The sequence below is a fragment of the Rhea pennata genome, chromosome 2 (genome assembly GCF_028389875.1).
Source record: "Rhea pennata isolate bPtePen1 chromosome 2, bPtePen1.pri, whole genome shotgun sequence".
NCBI lineage: Eukaryota > Metazoa > Chordata > Aves > Rheiformes > Rheidae > Rhea > Rhea pennata.
In genome coordinates, this window is record NC_084664.1 from 99,538,781 (window position 1) to 99,558,324 (window position 19,544).

Consider the following 19,544-nt stretch of genomic DNA (forward strand, 5'->3'; position numbering starts at 1 on the left):
TACAAGAAGTCAGGTTGCTTGGGCAATCCTTACTTGGCCTCCTGGCATGAAGGCATGATGATACAGCCTTTAATAACATGATTACGACCTATTTTTTCTGCAGGGCGTAGGATGGACGAATCAGTGCGTAGGATGGACGATGCTGTGGGAATGAAGCTGTTGTCTGTTCCTCATTTGTTGCAGAATTTGGAAGGTGTGTAGTAAATGAGGCACAGGGTTGCAGAAAGAAAGAGGACAGTCTTGGGGAAATGAAGCTAAATACCTCCTCTCTTCCTGTGTCTCTTTTCCTGTGTCTGCCAGGGGCATTCTTGTGTGATGATGGAAAATTCTCTGAAACCAGAGTCTTTGAATGTAGTTGCTAATCACAATTTCTTCCGTGTCTTTCTCAAGCATATAATTCTGGGGCTTGATTTGCAGATCAGTTGAGTATTTATATTGACACCTGCCACAGATGTAAATAGTAATTTCTGCAGATGTTATGTGCCAGAGATTTTGGGCGACTCATGGCCTGCATTCCTCAAGCTATACTCCCTAAATCACTGGATGATTTTCTTATTCTGGACACAATTCCTCTATATTTTGTCTCCCAGTATACAAAATAAGAATGATCTTTTCCCTTGCTCTTACAAGAAAGTGGTGGAGATACTTTCATTGATATTTATGAAATACGTGAATATTCTGACAGCACTGTAGGAATGTCTGTGAGGAAACCTGTGATTTTGTATTGACTATGATGTTTGGATAATAAGGCCACGTGCTAAATGGAGAAAGTAAAGAGACATCATTCATAGCTGCCCATTTGCTAACTGTAGTGAGTATTCTGTGGGGAAAGACTAATGTGTAATCGTCTACTTAAATGCTGTATCATAATGCATATGTGCAACTGAATATTGCAATGGCAACCTTATGTCTGACATTTCCTATATTCTTGGAGTGTAATTAGAAATAAGGATTGAAACAAATTATTGCAGTCAGTCCTCTGCTATTACGGTCACCAAGTTATATAGTTGCTTTCATGAACTGAACTTCATCTTAAACACTGTCAGCATTTTCGTTCCTTGTTTTTGTTGGAAAGACATTTCAGAATCCAAATTGTTCTTTTAGTAGAGTACATGTTAACGTTCAGCTCAAGTTTCTTGTAACTGTCCAGGTTATTTTTTCTATTTGCTCCTATTCCATGAGTATCCTTATTTTAAATATCGTTTTCTCTTTTCTCTTGCTATATTAGTAGAGAGCAATCTTGTTGTACTGGAATTCTTCTGTCTCCTCTTGTTTTGTAAGCAGGCTTGCTAAGGCTTTAGTTTGTCAAATGTGGATGACTGGAATTGTAGAAGAGCACCAATATTTCATTGCCTGAATTGGAAATATGTCACGGACCTATCAGGCTGGTGCCTTAGAGTCATATGTGATCAAGTAGTATACAACCAGATCCACCACAGTATTTATTAAAAACTTTTCAGCAGAAGCATTTGTCATTAGTCCCCAAATGCCTTACACTGTATTTTGCATTTGCAAGCAGTTTTTGCCACTCCCAGTCTCAAGCTCAGTCATTTTTCTCTGATGTCCTCTTTCTCTGCTGTCTTGCTGGCAATGCCTTATTTTGGTATCAGCAGACTTCAGTGGCACATTCATAAGCTTTGCCCCTAAGTCCTTAGAGAAATTATTGAACAAGGTGATTTGGGGTTTTTTTTTTGAGAATGAGACAAGTCACTCCACCAGTAACCTCCTGCCATCCTTAGTAATTTCCATTTTTCTATCTCTTATTGCTGTCTACCCATCAATAAGCTCCTTACCCACCTCATGATTTCTGTATGTGACTTGATAGCCTTCAGGATTCCTTTAACATTAGGCAGACAGAAATACAATACACCAGGCTGCTACTCTGCAATAAAATGAGCACAAAGGAAGTTCATGGAGACAAAAATCCTGGAAGGTATAAATAACTCTGTGTACCAGTACCAATGTTGCTGTGAGTAGGTTGTTTCAACTCTGTGCATTTCAGTCTTATCTACCTCCTGCTGCACAGATGTCATGCTCTGAGGATTGATTGAGCCTCTGTGCTGTGTTTCCATAGCTCTTTTCATGTTCAAAGAGCCACTGACAGTAACATTTAGCAGCCAGAAAAATCCAGCAGAAGTCCAACACCACAGGACACTTGTCATTTTGGACATCCTTTTTTGGCGGCTTGATTCGAGCTTTGTCTACTTTGTCTTTGTCAAGTAATGCAGAGATGGGTGGCATCGTTTGAAGGCTTTAAGTTATTTTACGATTTTGAAAGCCATGGTCCTGAAATGCAGAGAAGCCCACAAGAATGCAGCAGCGTTGAGAGTTGGAAGCTGATAGGGTTCCCCTCCCCATGAGACTTTTAAACTTTCTCAATGAATAGTTTTAATTTCCACTGAGATATAAAGAGTTAGCTTGTTGACAGTTTTCCTACTGAGCCCCTGAATGGGAAGCTTAGAGTGTGTGTGGGCCCTGGAGTATGGGAAAGCTCATAATGGGCATCTGAGTAAATGGATAAAAATATTTCCTATTTTCTGAACTCACTATTCTGGTAAATCAGTCAGAACTGAAATGTTTAATGCAGATTCCTTCAGAACTGGTGAGTTCAGTGCAGAATCAAAGAATAAGCTGTAAGCATAAAGGGGAATTTCCCTGGTATTATTCCAATAAGTGACTGAGAAGTAGTTTGGTTCTGTGTGATTTTAATAGGAACTGACTTAACTTTTCTTTTAAGATCTTAACATTGACCTATGAAGTTCAGATGGCCTGAGAACTACCTGCCCCGTGGGCTGGGCCGTCTCTCTCCTGAGGTCCCATCAGTCAAAGCAGGGGTCCTTTCATGCAGGGCAGACTACCTCCAAAGACAGTCAGCAACTTGAATGAGACAATACTGTCTTGTGGAAGTCATATAGCTTATTTGTTGCTATATACATGATATTTTGATTACTGATGATTGATTTTATGGTTCTTTTTTGGAGAACATCTGACTGGTAGATATGGAAATGAAGGCTGGGGAAAGTCATCAGAAAGATGATGTTGGAGACTTGGGGAGAGTCATTCTTGTGAAGCAGGTGACTTGTGCATAGATTAGGTGTTAAATTTGGTGTTTTAACATATACAAGAGGGGAAAAAAAAGATAACTGGTAGAGCCAGAAGATTTTAAGTAGAGAGTCAGGTGCTATTTGCCTTTTTTTTTTTTTTTTTTTTTTTGGTCTAGAACTTGAGGCTGTTTGTTCAAATACATTATCTTTTTTGTATCGTTGTAATGCAGCTACATCTAGAATCTATTTTGGGACATTTTCCTATCATGATACAGGGTATTCATGGAGTGTAACCTGAATCAAAGCAGAGGCAAGGATCTATTGCAGGGAGAAGACTGTGGGAGAGGAGGTAGAGAAGAAGTAAAATTCCCTTCATGTGTATAATCCATGCTGCTGCTGAATCAGAGGATGTATTTGCCAATACATGTAGCACATAGGTTATCTGTTACATGAGAATAGAACAGCAGTTCAGTGAAAAACAGTAACATAAATTAGTTTAGAAGGAATGATTTACAGGAAATATTGGAAGGGGGCCTCAATGCATATGAGAAGGATGTGTGACAATAAATAAAGAACATATAGATTATACCAATATGTTACATATGAAAAAAAAGCAGGAGTGGAGAATGAAATAATGTTTACTCCTAAGAGAAGTGTAACTGAGTTAAGTGTTGCTTCTCTTCATTTCATTTTATTAAGATCTGGCTCAATAAAGTACATAATGACAATAAAATCTACTTCTTTTCCCCAAAGAAAGAGGTAAAAAAGACTTTGAGAATCAAAAAATCCAAACTGAGATAACCCTAAGAATATGGCATCGGGAATAGTCTTGTGCTGACAGAAGAGATCTTTTACTTTGAATCCAGATCTGCACATTCTTAGACAGTTTGAGAGTGAACCCTTATGTTCATGTGAAATCTGCACAAAATGTCGTGTTTGAGTGGTGATTTTCATTGTTTCCCCCAAGCTAAAGTAGTAAACTGTCATTTTCTGTTAAGCTTTTTCAAAATTTTGTATTTTTTCTACTTAGAGTTTTCCCAATTTTTCCACTGTAAAAGATTTGACTAGGGCTCAATTATCGATTTTACAACAATGTCTTATCTTACTACTTCCGTTGTTCTGAATCATTTTGTTCCCATTTACTCCTTTCCAGAATCTTGCTACAAAAATCATTCTGACCTTGCTCTTTGAGATTGGGTATGCTCTTTTTTTACTGCCCCCCCCCCTTTTTTTAATATATCTCTAAGCTAGTGTTGGGCCTGCTGATTGCTTCTGTAGTACAAATACTAATTTTACCAATTTCCTCTTTACTCAATTTCTATTTTTATGCTTTTGAGGGCCTTGTGCTGCCTAGATTCTGGGAGAATGGAAGTTTGCAGATAACTAGAAAAGTAGCAATATCCTGCTTAAATAGAATTATTAATGTAAGTTGTCCTTTGCTTCTTTTCTTAAAACAAAACATTCCCTGTTGTTCTGGACAGAAGACCAAAAGTGACCTCTAAGCACTGAACGACACAGCTATTTGCATCTAAATAGTATTTCTTTATTATTTTTATGATACGATTTTCAAATAACAGCAGGCAAACCTGTCTTTTGTTTTGCTCCTAAATTAGGGTCAATTTACTACTACTTTTTTTTTTTTTTTTTTTTCTTCCCATGTGGCTTGCTTTCATTTTTCCCATCTTGCATCTCTTTAAGAGATTAGTGATTTAGTGGAGTAAAGCAGAGGCTAGGGCAGGCCAGGACAACTAAGGACACCCAGGCTAATTGCATATGCCTGAAAGAACAGATACAGGGTCCGGAACAGGGCTGTGTTACAGCCTTAAAAGCTGTCAGGCTGGAGAGCAGCAGTACAAGGCTTTGCCCCCCAAAAGTTGGTACTCTTGGAATGCATTGCTTTTGTGGTGGTTTTGTTATAGATACGACTTCTTACATACTGTTGCTTTAATATTGCAAAGAAGTTAGCTGCCCAGCAGTTTGAGGATGTAAGGCTTTAGTTCTGATACTCAAAGGAAATCACTGCTGATGACCCCCAGTAATTTCTTTTTAAGATAATGTCTTCTGGTTAGGGTATCCATCAAAATGATTTTTTAACATTTGAAATGTGGGAGGGCAGAGGATGAGCTGACATAATGTTCTAACCACTTCTTTCTGAAACTTTTTTTTTCTTAAAAAAAAAAAAAAGAAAAAAAAAGAAGCAAACCTTGAAAGATTCCCACACAAAATAGGTTTGAGCGCCAGTCCTTTCCATGGTTTTTCAGATGTGTATTGCAGAAATGCTACAGGTCTTGTAAAGACCTAAAGACCCTGTTTGAGAGGGATCCCACAAATGTGCAATACTGCTTATGAGGGTTTAAAACTTAGCAGCTAAGTCCTGATATTTTTCAGAAAATATTTTGTGCCATACTTGCCAAATTCCATAGTGCCTTCATTTTACATAAATCCTTTGAATTGGGAGAAGATTTGGGATCTGAAGGAATTGTTGGTTAGTTCTCTGGCTCCAAGAAAGTTATTGCTATGGGAAGCCTGAAAGAAGAGGGAAACCTAGTATGGATTTTAAGCAGGCTGTTTAGCATTTTTCTAGCTCCTGCTAGTGTAGTGTGTTGTGTCCTTTTCTCTAGAACATCCCTAAGAATATCTTATAGTTCACAGACTAAGTTTCTGTCTCCCTTCCACCCCCATGGAAGAATAACTTTGGTTTGGTTTGTTTCAGAGCTGGAGAAGGAGCTCAGCAGGAGACCAAAGAAGGTCTGCATCGTTAAAGTGGTGGGAACCAGGAACCTGTGGAAAAACATTGTGGTCTTGTGTGTGAACTCGTAAGTCTGACATGTTTCTGTTTGAATATTTTTGTGGCTGGAACTGAAAGCAGTGGTAGGATACAATGGGGGAGCTCTTCTGTTTCCTAGGGTGGATCCTCTAACTAGCATCTCTGATAAATGATCCTGGAAAAGCAACAGCTGTGCAGAGATTTTTTTTTTTTTTTTTTTTTTTGGACAAACCTGAAGGAAATCATTGGCCATTTCAGGGGGTGGAGCAGCGTGTCTGCTCAGGTGTCATAGTGCTGCACGGGCTTTGCTATGTGACCCAGCAACTCTCGCATTGCTGTGTGGTGCTCTGTACTCGCACATACATCGGCTGCTGGCATCCTGGTTGAGATTTTCAAAGCTATTAATGATATAGGAGCACAAGTCCCACTTATTTAGCTCTGATGCAGCTACATTGCAGAAGGAAATGTTGCCTCCTAGTAAATAAAAGCGTATTCCCTTGTGTAACAGCTATTCTTGACATGTCCTCAAAAATAGGTTATGAAGGACTTCAGCTCTCCCAAAGCATGTACAGGGCACACAGAGAGAATGTACTGTCTCACACAGAGAAACGTGATACCTGTGTCCTAAGGTTTCAGCTTGGACATGCTTACGCATGCAAAATCAGGCATCTGCCTAAGGGTTTTACAGGTTCCAGACTCCGAGACCTTCTGTCCAAAACTGAGCACAGTGTAAAAGAGAAATGGATCAGCTTCAAATTTAGTCTCTAACTGATCTCAGCTTCCAGGAGGAGAGTGACGTTTCTGATTTTCTCGTCACGTAAAATGTCTATGTGAATTGCTTTTGTGATTTTTTCAAATGGGAAATGGGAGAGAAGACTGAGAATTTCCACATTGGATATAAGCACAGAAATGCATCCTATGTACTCTTTAATAAAAAGTGTGTAGTTCTGTTGTGGCTTTCTCTTCACCACATTTAGGGCCCTAGTCTACAGCCTTCATTCCTGGAAATAGGCATAGAGATCAGCCATAATCCAGAGAAGACTACTCTTGTGCTGGGTAGATATTCTCTGAGAGGCACGTTAACTTCAGATTTGTCTTCAGCATATCTGTTGCAGAACAGCCTTTGCTTTTATGACCTTGTGTTCCTCCTTTCCATCTGTCGCGGGGTAACTTAGTATGTTCTGAAACACTGTTTGCTCTTAGGTTGAGCTCATAGATTTACTAGCGAGTGTTAACTGTATTTATGAACAATGTTTATTTGGGGAATTCTCCTCTTCTCCCTTTCTAATTAAACGCTTTTGGAAATTCCCTAAGCAAGAACTAGACGACAGTCCAAAGAATAACTTCTGGCAATAGTACATGGACACTGTTTGCTATCCAAATAGAATGTGAAGCAAATGTGTTTGAAGAAATAGCTTTCAAGTCTGCTTTTAGGAGGTAGAAAAACCTATTTTATTGTAATTCAATTATTCCTGTTACATCGGACTGTGCTATATTTTAGGAACGTGAGGAAGAAAAAGGGACCAACCTTTCATAAGGAATGATGAGGCATTAGAGGAGATAAATGTATTTAGTTTTAAAGCAGCTGTTCTGAGCTGTTCAGCAGGTTAAGACAATAGAGTAACTCCTGGGGAAGCAGGCTGAAGAGCAGAGTGCAGATGATGCATTAATTCAGTTTGTAGGACATGGCCCTAAGTAGTAATTTCAGCAAGTGTGTTTGCATGTACAGAAGAGAAAGAGATAAGATATGTTATTATATTATTAAATATTGTATTTTATGAATTAATGTCTCACTTATTGGAGGAGTTAGTTATTGTCTAGGTATCCAAAGCAAATGATAGTTTTGTAAAAGAACAAGCAATTGTGCTTATTTTTTTGTCTGTGTGGAGGGGTATAGGGAGGGGTGCTAGTTATTTTTGAATTATAGCGGTGATTCACAAGATCACAAGTGAAATTCCCCAGGCACTGGGCTATCATGCACTCAGCAACTGTGAATTCCCCCAACTTTTTCCATGCTTATATTAATATCCAGTTTATGCTGGCAGTGCTTCAAATTTCTGGTGCTTCAGGAAGATAGAGGTGCATGAGTATAACGTACCTGCCATTTATTTGTGGAGACCTGCATCTGCACTTGCAGCTCTATGAAGCACAATTAGTTTGGTCACTTTAGCTTGTGCCAGGTTTTTCTGGTTTAAATGCTACAGATAGGAGGCTCTTCCTGGGAAGAGTACTTGTGCCATATTGAGGGCAGTGTTGGGAACATTAAATCCACATATCAGTTCTACAGGTGCAGTGCAGTTCTGCATCAGGCTAAGCATGATCCTGGGGCTTCTCATCTGAACGCTGCAGCTCCAGTCTTCTACTCTCCCTTCCATTTTTTGCTTTTTTCTCTTTTCTTTTTTCTTTTTTTTTCTCCTTTTTTTGGAGGGGAAGGGAGGAAGGGCAGGAGAAAGAGGTATGAAATACAATGGCAAGACAAGATACCGGATCACTGGAATTGTGAGGAAATTTTTAAAAGAAGAGGAAAGATGTTGCTATGAAGTATGGTGCAAATATGTAGATTGAATTAGAGTTTATTACTTCATTATGTAGTAATCATTGCAGTGTGAAGTGTTGCTTCAGATGCTTGTTTTTAATGGGTTTTCAGTTGTAACAGGCTAACTTGAGGAGTGAGATGCAATCTTTAGTATGACAGAATACCTGGGCAGGAGGCCTTCCTGAAAGATGTATTTGTGTTGTGCTAGTTTTTTGCTGTCCAAGCACACAGATTGCTTCATAATAGGAACTCTGGTTCTATTGCCATCAGCGAATGTATTGGAAATAAAGAAATTTCCTTTTAGACATAGAAGAGACAGGTTCTAAAATCAGTTGGGAAAAGCATCATACACATTATAAAGCTGCAGATACCCTTGTCTTGAGGAACAACTGTAAGAATGAAGCCAGCAGACTGCAAATCCCTGGCTGAATGGAGGGGAGGGTGAGGGGAGTTGCTTTGTTTCTTTTAGTTATTGCCTTTTTTTTTTTTTTTTTTGCAATAGTACCTAGAAATCTAAGTTGAGGCGAGTGTCCTTTTGCACTGTGTGGTATTTCTACAGCAGAAGAGGTGATTCCTGCATTAAATGTCTTATGTTTTCCCTTGTTATGTTTCTCTTGCCCTGCTTTTCAGAAATGATTTCCTGGTGCCCTTTTCTGTTTCCCCTAGGCTGACTGGTTATGGCATACACCACTGCTTTGCAAAAAGTATGATGGGGCACGAAGCGAAGATGACGATTACCCACAACTTCTATGCGGACTACTATACCATGGCGGGGATTGCTCTGGCATCCTGCCTGGCTATGTGCCCAGTGGTTGGGTTTCTGGGGAGGAGAGGAGGACTCTTGCTCTTCATGATTCTTACAGCTCTAGCCTCACTTCTGCAGCTTGGCCTTCTCAACTGTAAGTGGGGGGGGAAAAAAAAAAAGGGGGGGGTTTCAGAACCACACGAGGCCTTGAGTTTGGCTGGTCCTGCTTGATATGTGGGGGGAAATGGTCACAAATGTCTGTGGTAGAACAGCCCATTAGTAAATTAGCTGTCTGAGAAAAACACTGATGTGTGTACATGCAGTCCTGTTGAAGGTAACTGCAGGAACATCAGTCAGAGTGCACTTTGTCACCCTCTGTATCTGGTGCAATACTATGAGATCCCCATACAAGTCTCCCTTTAAATCTTTCATTGCACTGTAAAAATACAGGGATTTATCCCCATAGAAAAGCTCTGTCAAAGTTAATGATCCACTGCCAAAAGAGAGTAAAATCTTGCCTGAAAATTGCCTGCCATCCCCCTTTTTTCTTATGCAACAAAAGAATCTATTTTAACATATTCAGAGAATTCAGGGAAACAGTATGCAGGAACAATTGATTCCCCCCTCCTCAAGAAGTCTTGAAGAAAACTGAAAGTAAGGGACCAGGAGACATTAATAGTTCCTTTTTCTTTCTCAGAGTTGATATGCAGTACACCTGTTCAGTTTAGGAAGCTGGACTAATTTGAAGAATTCTCAAACTCTGGTTGTCTCAGATTTATTAATAGATTGGCATTCAGTTCCAAATGAGTTCCCGCAGCGAGGCTGTTCAATGTTTGTTCTGTTTCTAGTTTTGCCACTTTTTTCCCCTTAAAAAAAAAAAAAAAAAAAATTAATCTCCATGAAATATCCTATGGAAAAGAGCTGGGTAGAGGAAAAACCTCCCTATTCAAGTCCACTTCTTAGATGGACTCCAAAATAAGCAGAAGTTCCCAGTTAAAACCGTAAGTGTCTGCCCTGTGCCTGCTCTGAGCATCTAGCTGCATACACGTAGTATGCAGGTACTGTGGACGTATTCAGCTGGGAGACCTGCTTTTAGCATGCTGTGTATGCATAGTCCATGGGCAGGCATAGGTGTGCTTTGTAAGATGATACAACTTGTCTGATAGCATATTTCTGCCAAAAGAAAGTGTTTCTCACTCCCCACTCTCTGGGGGATCTGGCATTTGTTTGGCCCTTTTGAGCTGGTTCAGCTCAACTTGTACAGAAATACTCCATTTCCTTTCATTCTTTTACTTCCATGAGTTAATTTTCTCTTGAAATTCTGCAAATTGAGCTTGAGGGATCAGAGAAATAGAGGGAAGGAGGAATGCGCCTGCCCCCTCTTGCAGCTGCCAGCTCTTAGATCACCCCTCCAGTGAAATCTCACCCCAAGAAAGGGAGAAGGGAAATGAGACATGCTTTTGGATAAACTAGATTTAGGATGGTCATGAGAATGCCAATTGTTGCCATTTTCCATTTCTAAGTTTAGAAACAGTTCTAGAGCTTTAATACTGTGTTGGAGATGGAAAGATTTTACATCCCCACATGTTGAGGGCAGCCCTGCACTGGCAAGAGTTGTCCATATTTATAGACCGCATTTCCTGAAAGTGTTTACAAAGTTAACCTTTTGTGAACATATTTGTGTAAGCATGTGGGAGGAACAGGGAATCTCTTTCATGACGTTAAGGAAACTCAAAAACTGTGTTTGCTCCCGGTTTGGCACAGATGTGTACATTTTCTTTGAGCACACATTTACCATATCCAACAGTCCCAATGGAGAGTGGGAGAAACACCTCTGTCCCCATCTTATCCCTAGCCTTAGGGTCTCCTTTGAAGCCCCGTGACAGTCCTCATGCAGATGCTCGTTGCGTGCATGTGTTCTCCAAAGCTCCAGGGTCTTGTGGTGTTGTCCTTTGGTGTTTCTCTATACAGAATTCCTCTTTTTCTAAAGACCTCGAATGTTTGTTGAGGTAATAAATATGCAATTGCCTAGCGGAGGGAAAATGCACCAGAGCCACTAAAATCTAATTTCAGTTTTAGAACAGCAAAAAAGTGGCTGGTTGTGGGGAGAAAACGCCCTATAAGGATCTTCTAAACCCATTAAGGAAAAGGTTATAGTGTTCCCTCTCAGAAAAGTTACTAAAACTAAAAACAGTCAAGGGCCCTAGATGCTTTCTGCGATGTTGGCAGTTAGACATACAGAAGTGACCCATCAGCCTTCCCTGCTCTGGCCTCTCACTTTTCTTTGTGAAAAAAGGAAGAATATGCAACCTTGAGTTTTGGAGAAGCTTGTTTCCTCCTGCTGTAAACCATACCCCCTTCCTTCTCAAAAGAGCTAGACAGTGTTTGGAGAGAAGCAGTGACCCTGCTGGTTGTGAAATCTGTTACAGTCTCGTGCATGTTTTAATTTAGCATAATTTGGGAGTAATTAACAAATGAAATCAAGGTTGGAGAAGGAGAGGAAGAGAAGAATATTCACTGTCAGCAGCAAGCACACAACAGACCTTGAGGCTCATCACGTCCAGTGTTTCCTCCAGGCTTCAGGTTGTCACTGGAGTCACCCCAGGGGTCTGCAGGGAGATTATCTACTGCGTTGCTGTGCCTGGCTCACGCGGCTACCTCAGTACTTGCTGTGCGGTGTTGCTTTGCACTCCTTTGCAGTTAAGGCTTTTATAGCAGCTTGTGACTAATTCAACACACTGAGCATCAGCTCTGGGTTTTGGCAAGGAAGAGGTCTCTTACCAGTGCACGGAGGCTGATTCAAAGAGTTTTGAAGCCTCTGTTGGCCGTTCCCTCGGGTTACAGTAGGAGGGCAGTTTCTCTTCTCCCCCTTCATTAACAACAAAGAGGCCTTTGTGTTAATCTCGGTGGTAATTCTGGGTCTCTTAAAAATCCTTAAGGGCTGCGTTTATTATCACCATCTCATTAGAATTCTGTCCTCCTCTGGAAGGGGCCAGGAAACCTCGTGTGGTAGTGGGTGGGTGCAGAAAGATGCTCTGGTCGTGGCACTGGAAAGGAGAAATATGTGGGGGGTTGGGAGGGAAGTCTGGATGATTTACCTTTTTTTGCTGTGGATAAATGGCAGCTGTAATAACAGTATGTTCTTGTTCTCTCTCTCTTTCTCCCATACTTTTATTTTGCTCTAACTTTTATCATCTTGGATCAGTGATTGGAAAATACAGTCAACTTCCAGACTCAGGTATGGTTTGTAAATGTGTCTGTATTACTCTGGATGTGCTCCCACTAGGAAAGGTCAGATCTGAAAGGCCAGGGGCCAAAGGACGCAGAGCCTAGCTGCCACTGCATGGGGAAAGCCCACTGTTAGGCAGTGTTTTGGGAACCTTCTTTTAGGAGAGAGGTGTATTAATGTGTATGGAGCATCTCAGTGTAATGTCCCCCCCCATGCAGCATGAGACTAGCTTGTGTCAGTATGTCAGGTGAGGGTTCAGAGGTCCTCCAATGGTTATTTTAAGATACAGGACAAAGCTTTCTCGGAAATGCCTAAGTCTCCGTTTCAAAAGAAACTTGTCCGATTTAGCCTTTTCCATAAAGGTATGCGGTGCCAAAATCCCTTCTGAAAAGAGGACCCCAGCTCTCTTGAAAACATTTTCCTAGGCACCTTATCCCAGCCTGAAGCACTAGCAACACAGTGGCAGGCTGCAGGGGAGCAAAACCTACTGTTCTGGTGCTGGTTTAACAGATCTGGCCTTGCCCAGATGTGTTCTGCTGAGCACCCACAACTCCCCACGGCAACAGGCGCAGCTGCCCCAGGGCAGGAGGCCTGCTAGAGACCCCATGCTCACATCAGCAGACCTGTGGTGCCTCACGGAAGGGCCTTAGCCCAGCCTTTTGCCGTAGAAATTGCTCAATGCACTTCGAAGTTGTAACTTAAACTTTCAAATCCCTTTGCTCTCTTGAGAGTTGATGTATTCAGCAAGGATAAAAGTAGATACTACTTTTAATTGGATCCAACACAGAACATGAACCTGCCTGGCACTGCACTCTAGTGAACAGTCCCTTCTCCAGGCAAATCTTGGGACTTGCCTGGGAGAAAGTGGGGGATGCAGGCTGGGAAGTTCCATGCCTTTCCTCAGGGCTCATGGAAGGTAGAGTGCATTCCCCTCCTGCGGTGTAGTATTTCCCATAGACAGCATGACCTTCTTGCTGACTGCAAAGTACTACCTGAGCTTGACATCCTGGATCAGGTTTTCTGCCCCTGTCCGCAACAAGAGGTGAGCAACAGAGTTGAGCAAGAAATATGCTGTTGCTATGCCCAGCTGACAATTTCCTTTAGCTTTAGTTACATTTATTGGGGTTTCTCACAGAGCTTGATGGACACCATTCTCCCTCAGAAACCTTGCTACCCTTCAACCGTGGAATGATTGAGTAAACTGTGTTTTTGGACAAGGTGACTTAAAGGGAGCACATCATGGCCATAGACATCATTCTTGCTCGGAGCTGTCAGGAGAAGCCTGTCAAGCTGGAGTTTAGGACGCTGTTTGCAGACTGATCATTTGCAGGGGATTAGCATGGAGATGGAAATACTTTTTTTTTTTCTTCCCTTCTTGTCCTGTGAGCCTCTCCAGTGCTTAAGCCACTGAGGTGTACCAGATGTTTGGCAACTTGATGAATGCTGCCTGCCTCCATTTGTGTGTCACATGTGGGAGGGAAATGTGTGGTACCTATAAGACTGAACAAGGATATGTGTTTTCTTGGGTTTTACCTGTTTGTAGTGGCTGAACCTAAATAATTCAGAGATCATAGCCATTTTTGGCCTGACGTGATTTTTTTTTCATGTGTGTTTGTCTCGGGTGCTTGGGGAATGGATTTTATAAGTGGGAATGGGAATTAGTATTACAAAAGTGACTCAAATTCTCGTTTAGGGTGAATGAGTAACATAAAACTATGTTCTTGTTTTCTTCCTCAGTAATTTGGCCTCATTCTCGCTTTTTACACATATACTCATCTTGACAGGTATGAGTGACAGCGTCAAGGACAAATTCTCTACTGCATTTTCCATTGTGGGTATGTTTTCTTCACATGCCGTTGGAAGTCTCAGCGTATTCTTCTGTGCTGAAATCACACCCACAGTAATAAGGTGAGACCTTGGAGCTCCCCTCTTTAAAGGGTAGGGAACAAATTATCCTTATTTTATTGATAACTGGCTGTTACTGGCTGTTAATTTAACACATTTTACAGGAGGAGGAATCTCCCGCAATTGGAGACCACACAGTAATTTCTGGGCAGCTCTATAATTTAATGTTGCTGCAGTCAGTTTGCCTAAGTAAATGTCTATCTCTAGACAGAGAGGCTTTGTTTTGGATGGCTTCACCTTTTTATCCCGTCATGACGATTTTCAGCAGGCCAGTCATCATAACAGCTACGTTTGTTAGCAGTGAGTTATGGTCTTAGGTACTTTTCTGAACCAGATCCTGTAGCTGAACCATCTTTTTTTATTTCCCATATTCTATTAGATTTTTACAAGCAGTAGCCATGTGAGTCTGCCACTTCATATTAACAGAGTTTCACACAAGTGTACGAAAGAGGATGTAATTCTTAGTCCATCATCTTTTTCTTTGCACCCAGGTCTTTCTTAACAGAGGCTCGCAGTTTTTCTAAACAGGAGTTCTTAAATGCTGTTCATTAGTGGAAATCAAGCAGATGATCTTCTCTGGAGAGTTCCCCATAAAATGTCTTTGTAATGTCAGATTTTTGTGCTATTTTATTTATTCAGTGTTATCTTTCACAGCACGCAGGCTGTGCTTTGCGTGTTCTGGATTATGCTTTCAACAATGCCACAACAATTCAGGAGTCTGCCCTGACTCCCATTGAATTTCAGAGGAATGTAGGTCATATGAGAGGAGGGAGAAAGGATGGAGGGAAGAAGAGATGTGGGTTTTATTTTTTTGCAAATTGCATGCCTTTTTAATAACTTTGCAAAAATATTACAGCAAAATTGTCAAGTTAAGTAGCCAGAGTCTCCTTGATCCCCATGGCCTTTTTTCCACGCTATCTGACTTAGTGAATGTATTTTACAGATAACATTATTTCCTCAGGAAAAGGCAGTGGTAGTGGTGGGGAGGTTGTATATAGCCTGAAACACTGACAACTATTTACTTATGTGTGTGTCAGTCAGTTTGGTCTTTTTTATGTCCCTTTATGTCCCTTTAATTTTCTCTATTTCTTTGTTTGAAAGACATATAGATAAGGAATTGGCCAAGTCAACCGGAAGAGAATCTACAGAGAATTGGCCATGCAGTGTGAACTTAGCAAGCTTTTCCCTTAAATCTTTTGTGTTGTTATATGGAAAGGGACAAAACACTAGTCTGGAAACTAGAATTTTGTTTTCCCTGACTGTGTTGGGTGGTATATGTCAAGTGACAGCAGTTGCATATGCCTCAGGGTCTCCATTTATAAATAGGAATCATGACACTCAGTAATTTGGGGTTTTGAACTGCAAAGTTATTGATGAGATCCACTCAGTGTTGTAATTACAGGGTGGTCGTCAGGGCAATACATAAACATGTCTCAGGCAGATGTGTGGTTAAGCTGTGTCTTACATTTCAGAAGACTGCCTGCTTCCTTATAACTTATTTTCCAGAATACTACTTCTAATGCCTTTTAATGTTTCACAGCATCTTAATACATGCTTGTTTGATTCTTGAGGAACCTTAAGGAAAAGAGAGGCAGTGAAAGAACAGGGAACATCTCTGAGGTTTCCCTGGTCTAATCCTTTGTTTGGAATCCCTCTTGTCTGAGGGGAAAGAAACTGCATCGCTGTAGCAAGGGTAGCAATGACATGATAACTAACCTGTAGCATCTGTCTTGTTGTCTACTGCTTTGTCATTAAGTTGAACGATTAAAACAGCATAGGAGGGAAGGCGACCGCCTTCATCACCAAAAGATGCAGTCTGGTCCAGAGACACAAAGACCCTTTGCTATCACACAGAGCGCAGAGGTCTGTCCTGCCCTGACCCTGCACCACAGGTTGTCCTCATACATGTCCTAAGCATGCAGGCTGCACTAGAGAGTGCCGTTTCCTTCTGCCAGGGAGTTCAGTGAAGGGCTCCTTCCAAACATCGAATTTAAGCCCTCAAGGAGGCCAGTAATCCATCTCCGATAAGCTTGATGAGAAGACCACTGCGGGTTGCACAGCTACCAGATAGGAATAGACAGTGCTCAGTTACTAACAAGTGAAAAAGAGAGAGTTGCATGATGGCATAAGCTGGCCTGTAAGCTACAGAGATGAAGAATGGATGGCAATGGCTGTACTACGAGCTTTGTGCCTCAAAAAAACAGGCCAGGTTTTTAAGAGGTGGTGCCATGCCCATGAGGGCAAGGGTGTCCTGAGGCGTAACTGATACTCTGGCCCAGAACCAAGTGTGTAAGAGGGTTGTTTACATACAGGAAAGGCAGGGAACAACCATGGAGGCTTTTCAAGGACTAACTTCAATTCAGGGGGTTTCTTTTGTCTTTTTCTTATTTTTTTTTCCTCTCTTTTAAAGACTGATTTTAAGAACTGACTGACCTGACTGGATGCCCTAGGCAACCTGGTCTGAAGTCAGTGCTGACCCTGCTTACAGCAGGGGGTTAGATTAGATGCTCTCTCAAAGTGTCTTCCAACCTGCATGATTCTCTGACTTTTTTGTACTCTGAATGATGTTCTGTATCAGCTTATTTGCTCAAGATGGACAAATGTACAACCTAAGCTACAATTAAAATTTCTCTGTTTGCCTCAGCAAAGGAAGATGATCTTCCAAGGTTTAACCTGATTCAAGTGAAGAATCTCAGAGGGAATATTTTGCTATTGCCTTATAACACTTGCAGTATTGCCGCTGTTCAGATCTCTGGTAAATGAGAGGAAATTCCCCTTTATGAATAGGGAAGCCTTTTCTGAGGACAAAATTTTGGACGAAGGATTTGCACATGTCAGGGTTATAAGCACAGCCAGCCTCCTAAGTGATCCTTCTGCGCTGTTTTTTAGCCTGTTTGCTAAACGAATGTGAGCTGTGTCTGCTCTCTAGTGGTAACACAGATGATGGCAGAAGTCAAAAAAGTAACTGCTGTCATTTAAAGGCCTTACTATGTATGAAAGGGAATCCTTGGAGGGTGTGCTCCGCGGGAAAGCTCCGTGCAGCCACTGCTTTACAAATGGAGAAGCTAGGGGAAGAGCTGTGCCTTGCCTTTGGGATCTGCATCTACTGCACACTCAAGCTGCCAGCTCATAGTCTGCTGCTGTTCTGAGTGTCAGGCTGTGTTTTAAATGTAAATACTGACCCCCTGCCACAGGAGAACCTGCAGTGAGAAAGAACAGGATCCAGAAACTGGACATCCTAAAGATTTCTGATTTCTACCTGCTGTCCCACATTTCGTGTGCAAAGTGTGAATTTTGACTGTAGTATCTCTTGTCCTGTACCTGTTTTCCTGGTGTATGTATGAACAACAACAAAAAAATCCTGACTACTTCCATGTTCACAATATTTTATTCTCAAGTTAAAAAAAATCTTAAAGGAAACATGCCAAAATATACTTTCAAACACTTTTCTGCCAGATTTTGATGGTAGTGGATAAAGTATCACCCGTTCCAATTACTGATATGATGAGGAAAAATTTCTATCCTCCAAATATGAAGCTGCTTGATCTGTAGTGGCAGAATTGTCCTTGTTCTTCCTTTTCCTGTCTCATTTCAATTTATTAAAAGTCCTGCAACAGTTGCTTTTAAAACCCACCTGAGATCCTTCTCAATCTTTGAGATACAATTTAGCCATAGCAAACACTGATGTAAATGACAGTTGATCTTTTGTTGCAAGTCATTTGCCAAGTATTTAAGAGGCTGGGTCTGTTGGTTACTCATATGAATATATTAATGAAGTTGTAGAGAGGCCAACTGCATAATGAGTGCATTCAGCTAGATTTCTAAATTGCCATTGGAAAGCTGATAAGTTTTTAATATGGGCTCTTGCAATATTTGAGGAATATTGTGTCTGTGAAAGATGCTTCATCAAGTCTAGAGAATTAAAAGTTACATAAATGAAATTTTGATCCAGTCAGTGTCCTAAGGAGAGCATTTTTTCAAACCTGCACTTGTTGCCCTTTAGCTGTCGAGAAGTAAACAGTGAATTTTGAAAAGGACTGAGTGAAGATTAGCTTTAACATGATGGTTGGCTAAAAAAAAATAGTAGTTGGAGGTTTATAGTGCTTTGGGAGGTTTTTTGTTTGTTTGTTTGTTTGTTTCAAATAGCTCATTTCCAGTAGCTCATTTGTCTTCTGTGGAGTTTGCTTTCTGCAATTTTGTGTTCTATGAAGTTTGATTACCATTAAAAATTACTTCTCTGTTGTTGGGCCAGAAATTCTAAGGCCTGTAAGTCAAGCACTTGAGTCCATCTGATCACTAAAGAGTTTATGAAAAGATAGTAGATCAAGAAGCATGCTGCCTGGGAGATCCCAGTGATGAGCTGGAGAGCACAGAGTAACCATGATTCAGCTAATGGGGAGACTCTTCAGACAGTCTTTGGAAAACGAAGGACTAGCTACTGTTCTTGGAAGTTTTCCTAAAATGAGTTATCTTAGAGTGACACTGCGCTGCTCAGAGACCTCTGTAGTACTGCAGCATGAGCCAGGTGATGGTCTACCCTAGAGAAACTTCTGCTGTAATTTCTAGGGGCAGGGGGAAGCACCCAGCAGCGACCGACCCTGGGGAATGAGGCTGGAGCGCGAGCACAGCCTGAGGCATGCCAAGTCACTCTGTTCCAGGAGCTAGAAAGAAATGAATGAGCAGGACAAGGAACTGCAAGAGAGGTTACTTGCATAGCTGAATATCAGCCCTGAATTCAGCTCGCACAAGCAAATTCATTCCTGTGGCTAAGAGGTTTATTTCTTTATTTTTTTTTAACTTTAATATATTTTCACTCTCTTTTGGTGCACCTGTATAAATGATCTAAATATATCGGTGCTTTACATTTGATAAATATTTATGCCCTAAAGAATATTTTATAAAGTCACCTAGTTATAATTTAAGCATTTTACTAATATTAACCTTTTAATCACCCTTTGGTGAGGTGCATGAATACAGCAGTAAAGTAAGAAAGAGCAGAGTGAGGGGCCTAGCTCAACCAGTACAATGAGTCAAGAGGTCTCAAAAAGACATCCAAAACTCTTGACTTTTTCTGCTTTTCTATCCACTAGCTACCTTTTTTTTACTTTTTTTTCTTTTTTTTTCTTGGAAAGGGATGCGTATTGTTACAGCATCCGTGCATTAAAATGTTCCAACCACAAAACATTTTACAGAGGAAAATATTTCAGCACTTAGTGTTTGGTATAACAGATCAAGGCAGTGGAGTGTGAAGTCTAATCTCCTGCCTCCACTGGTGGTTGATGCCAGATACTTCAGAGGCAGCCAAAACTGAGTTCTGC

The 19,544-nt window shown here is 41.0% G+C and overlaps 1 protein-coding gene across 5 annotated transcripts in view; it reads left to right on the forward strand.

The window, feature by feature from the left end:
* Positions 1-19,544, forward strand: part of SLC22A23 (solute carrier family 22 member 23) — a 117,682-nt gene that overhangs the window by 92,455 nt on the left and 5,683 nt on the right. Inside the window, exons 6-11 of one of the 5 annotated variants that reach the window (XM_062570022.1) lie at positions 104-193; positions 5,758-5,860; positions 9,014-9,246; positions 12,298-12,330; positions 14,106-14,229; positions 17,421-17,590. In XM_062570022.1, the coding sequence (XP_062426006.1) occupies positions 104-193; positions 5,758-5,860; positions 9,014-9,246; positions 12,298-12,330; positions 14,106-14,229; positions 17,421-17,478 (641 nt within the window). In that variant the 3' untranslated portion in view covers positions 17,479-17,590. Of the gene's footprint in view, positions 1-103; positions 194-5,757; positions 5,861-9,013; positions 9,247-11,543; positions 11,625-12,297; positions 12,331-14,105; positions 14,234-17,420; positions 17,591-19,544 lie in introns of those variants that run through there. The other 4 variants (XM_062570020.1, XM_062570021.1, XM_062570023.1 and 1 more) reach the window with 4 other exon arrangements.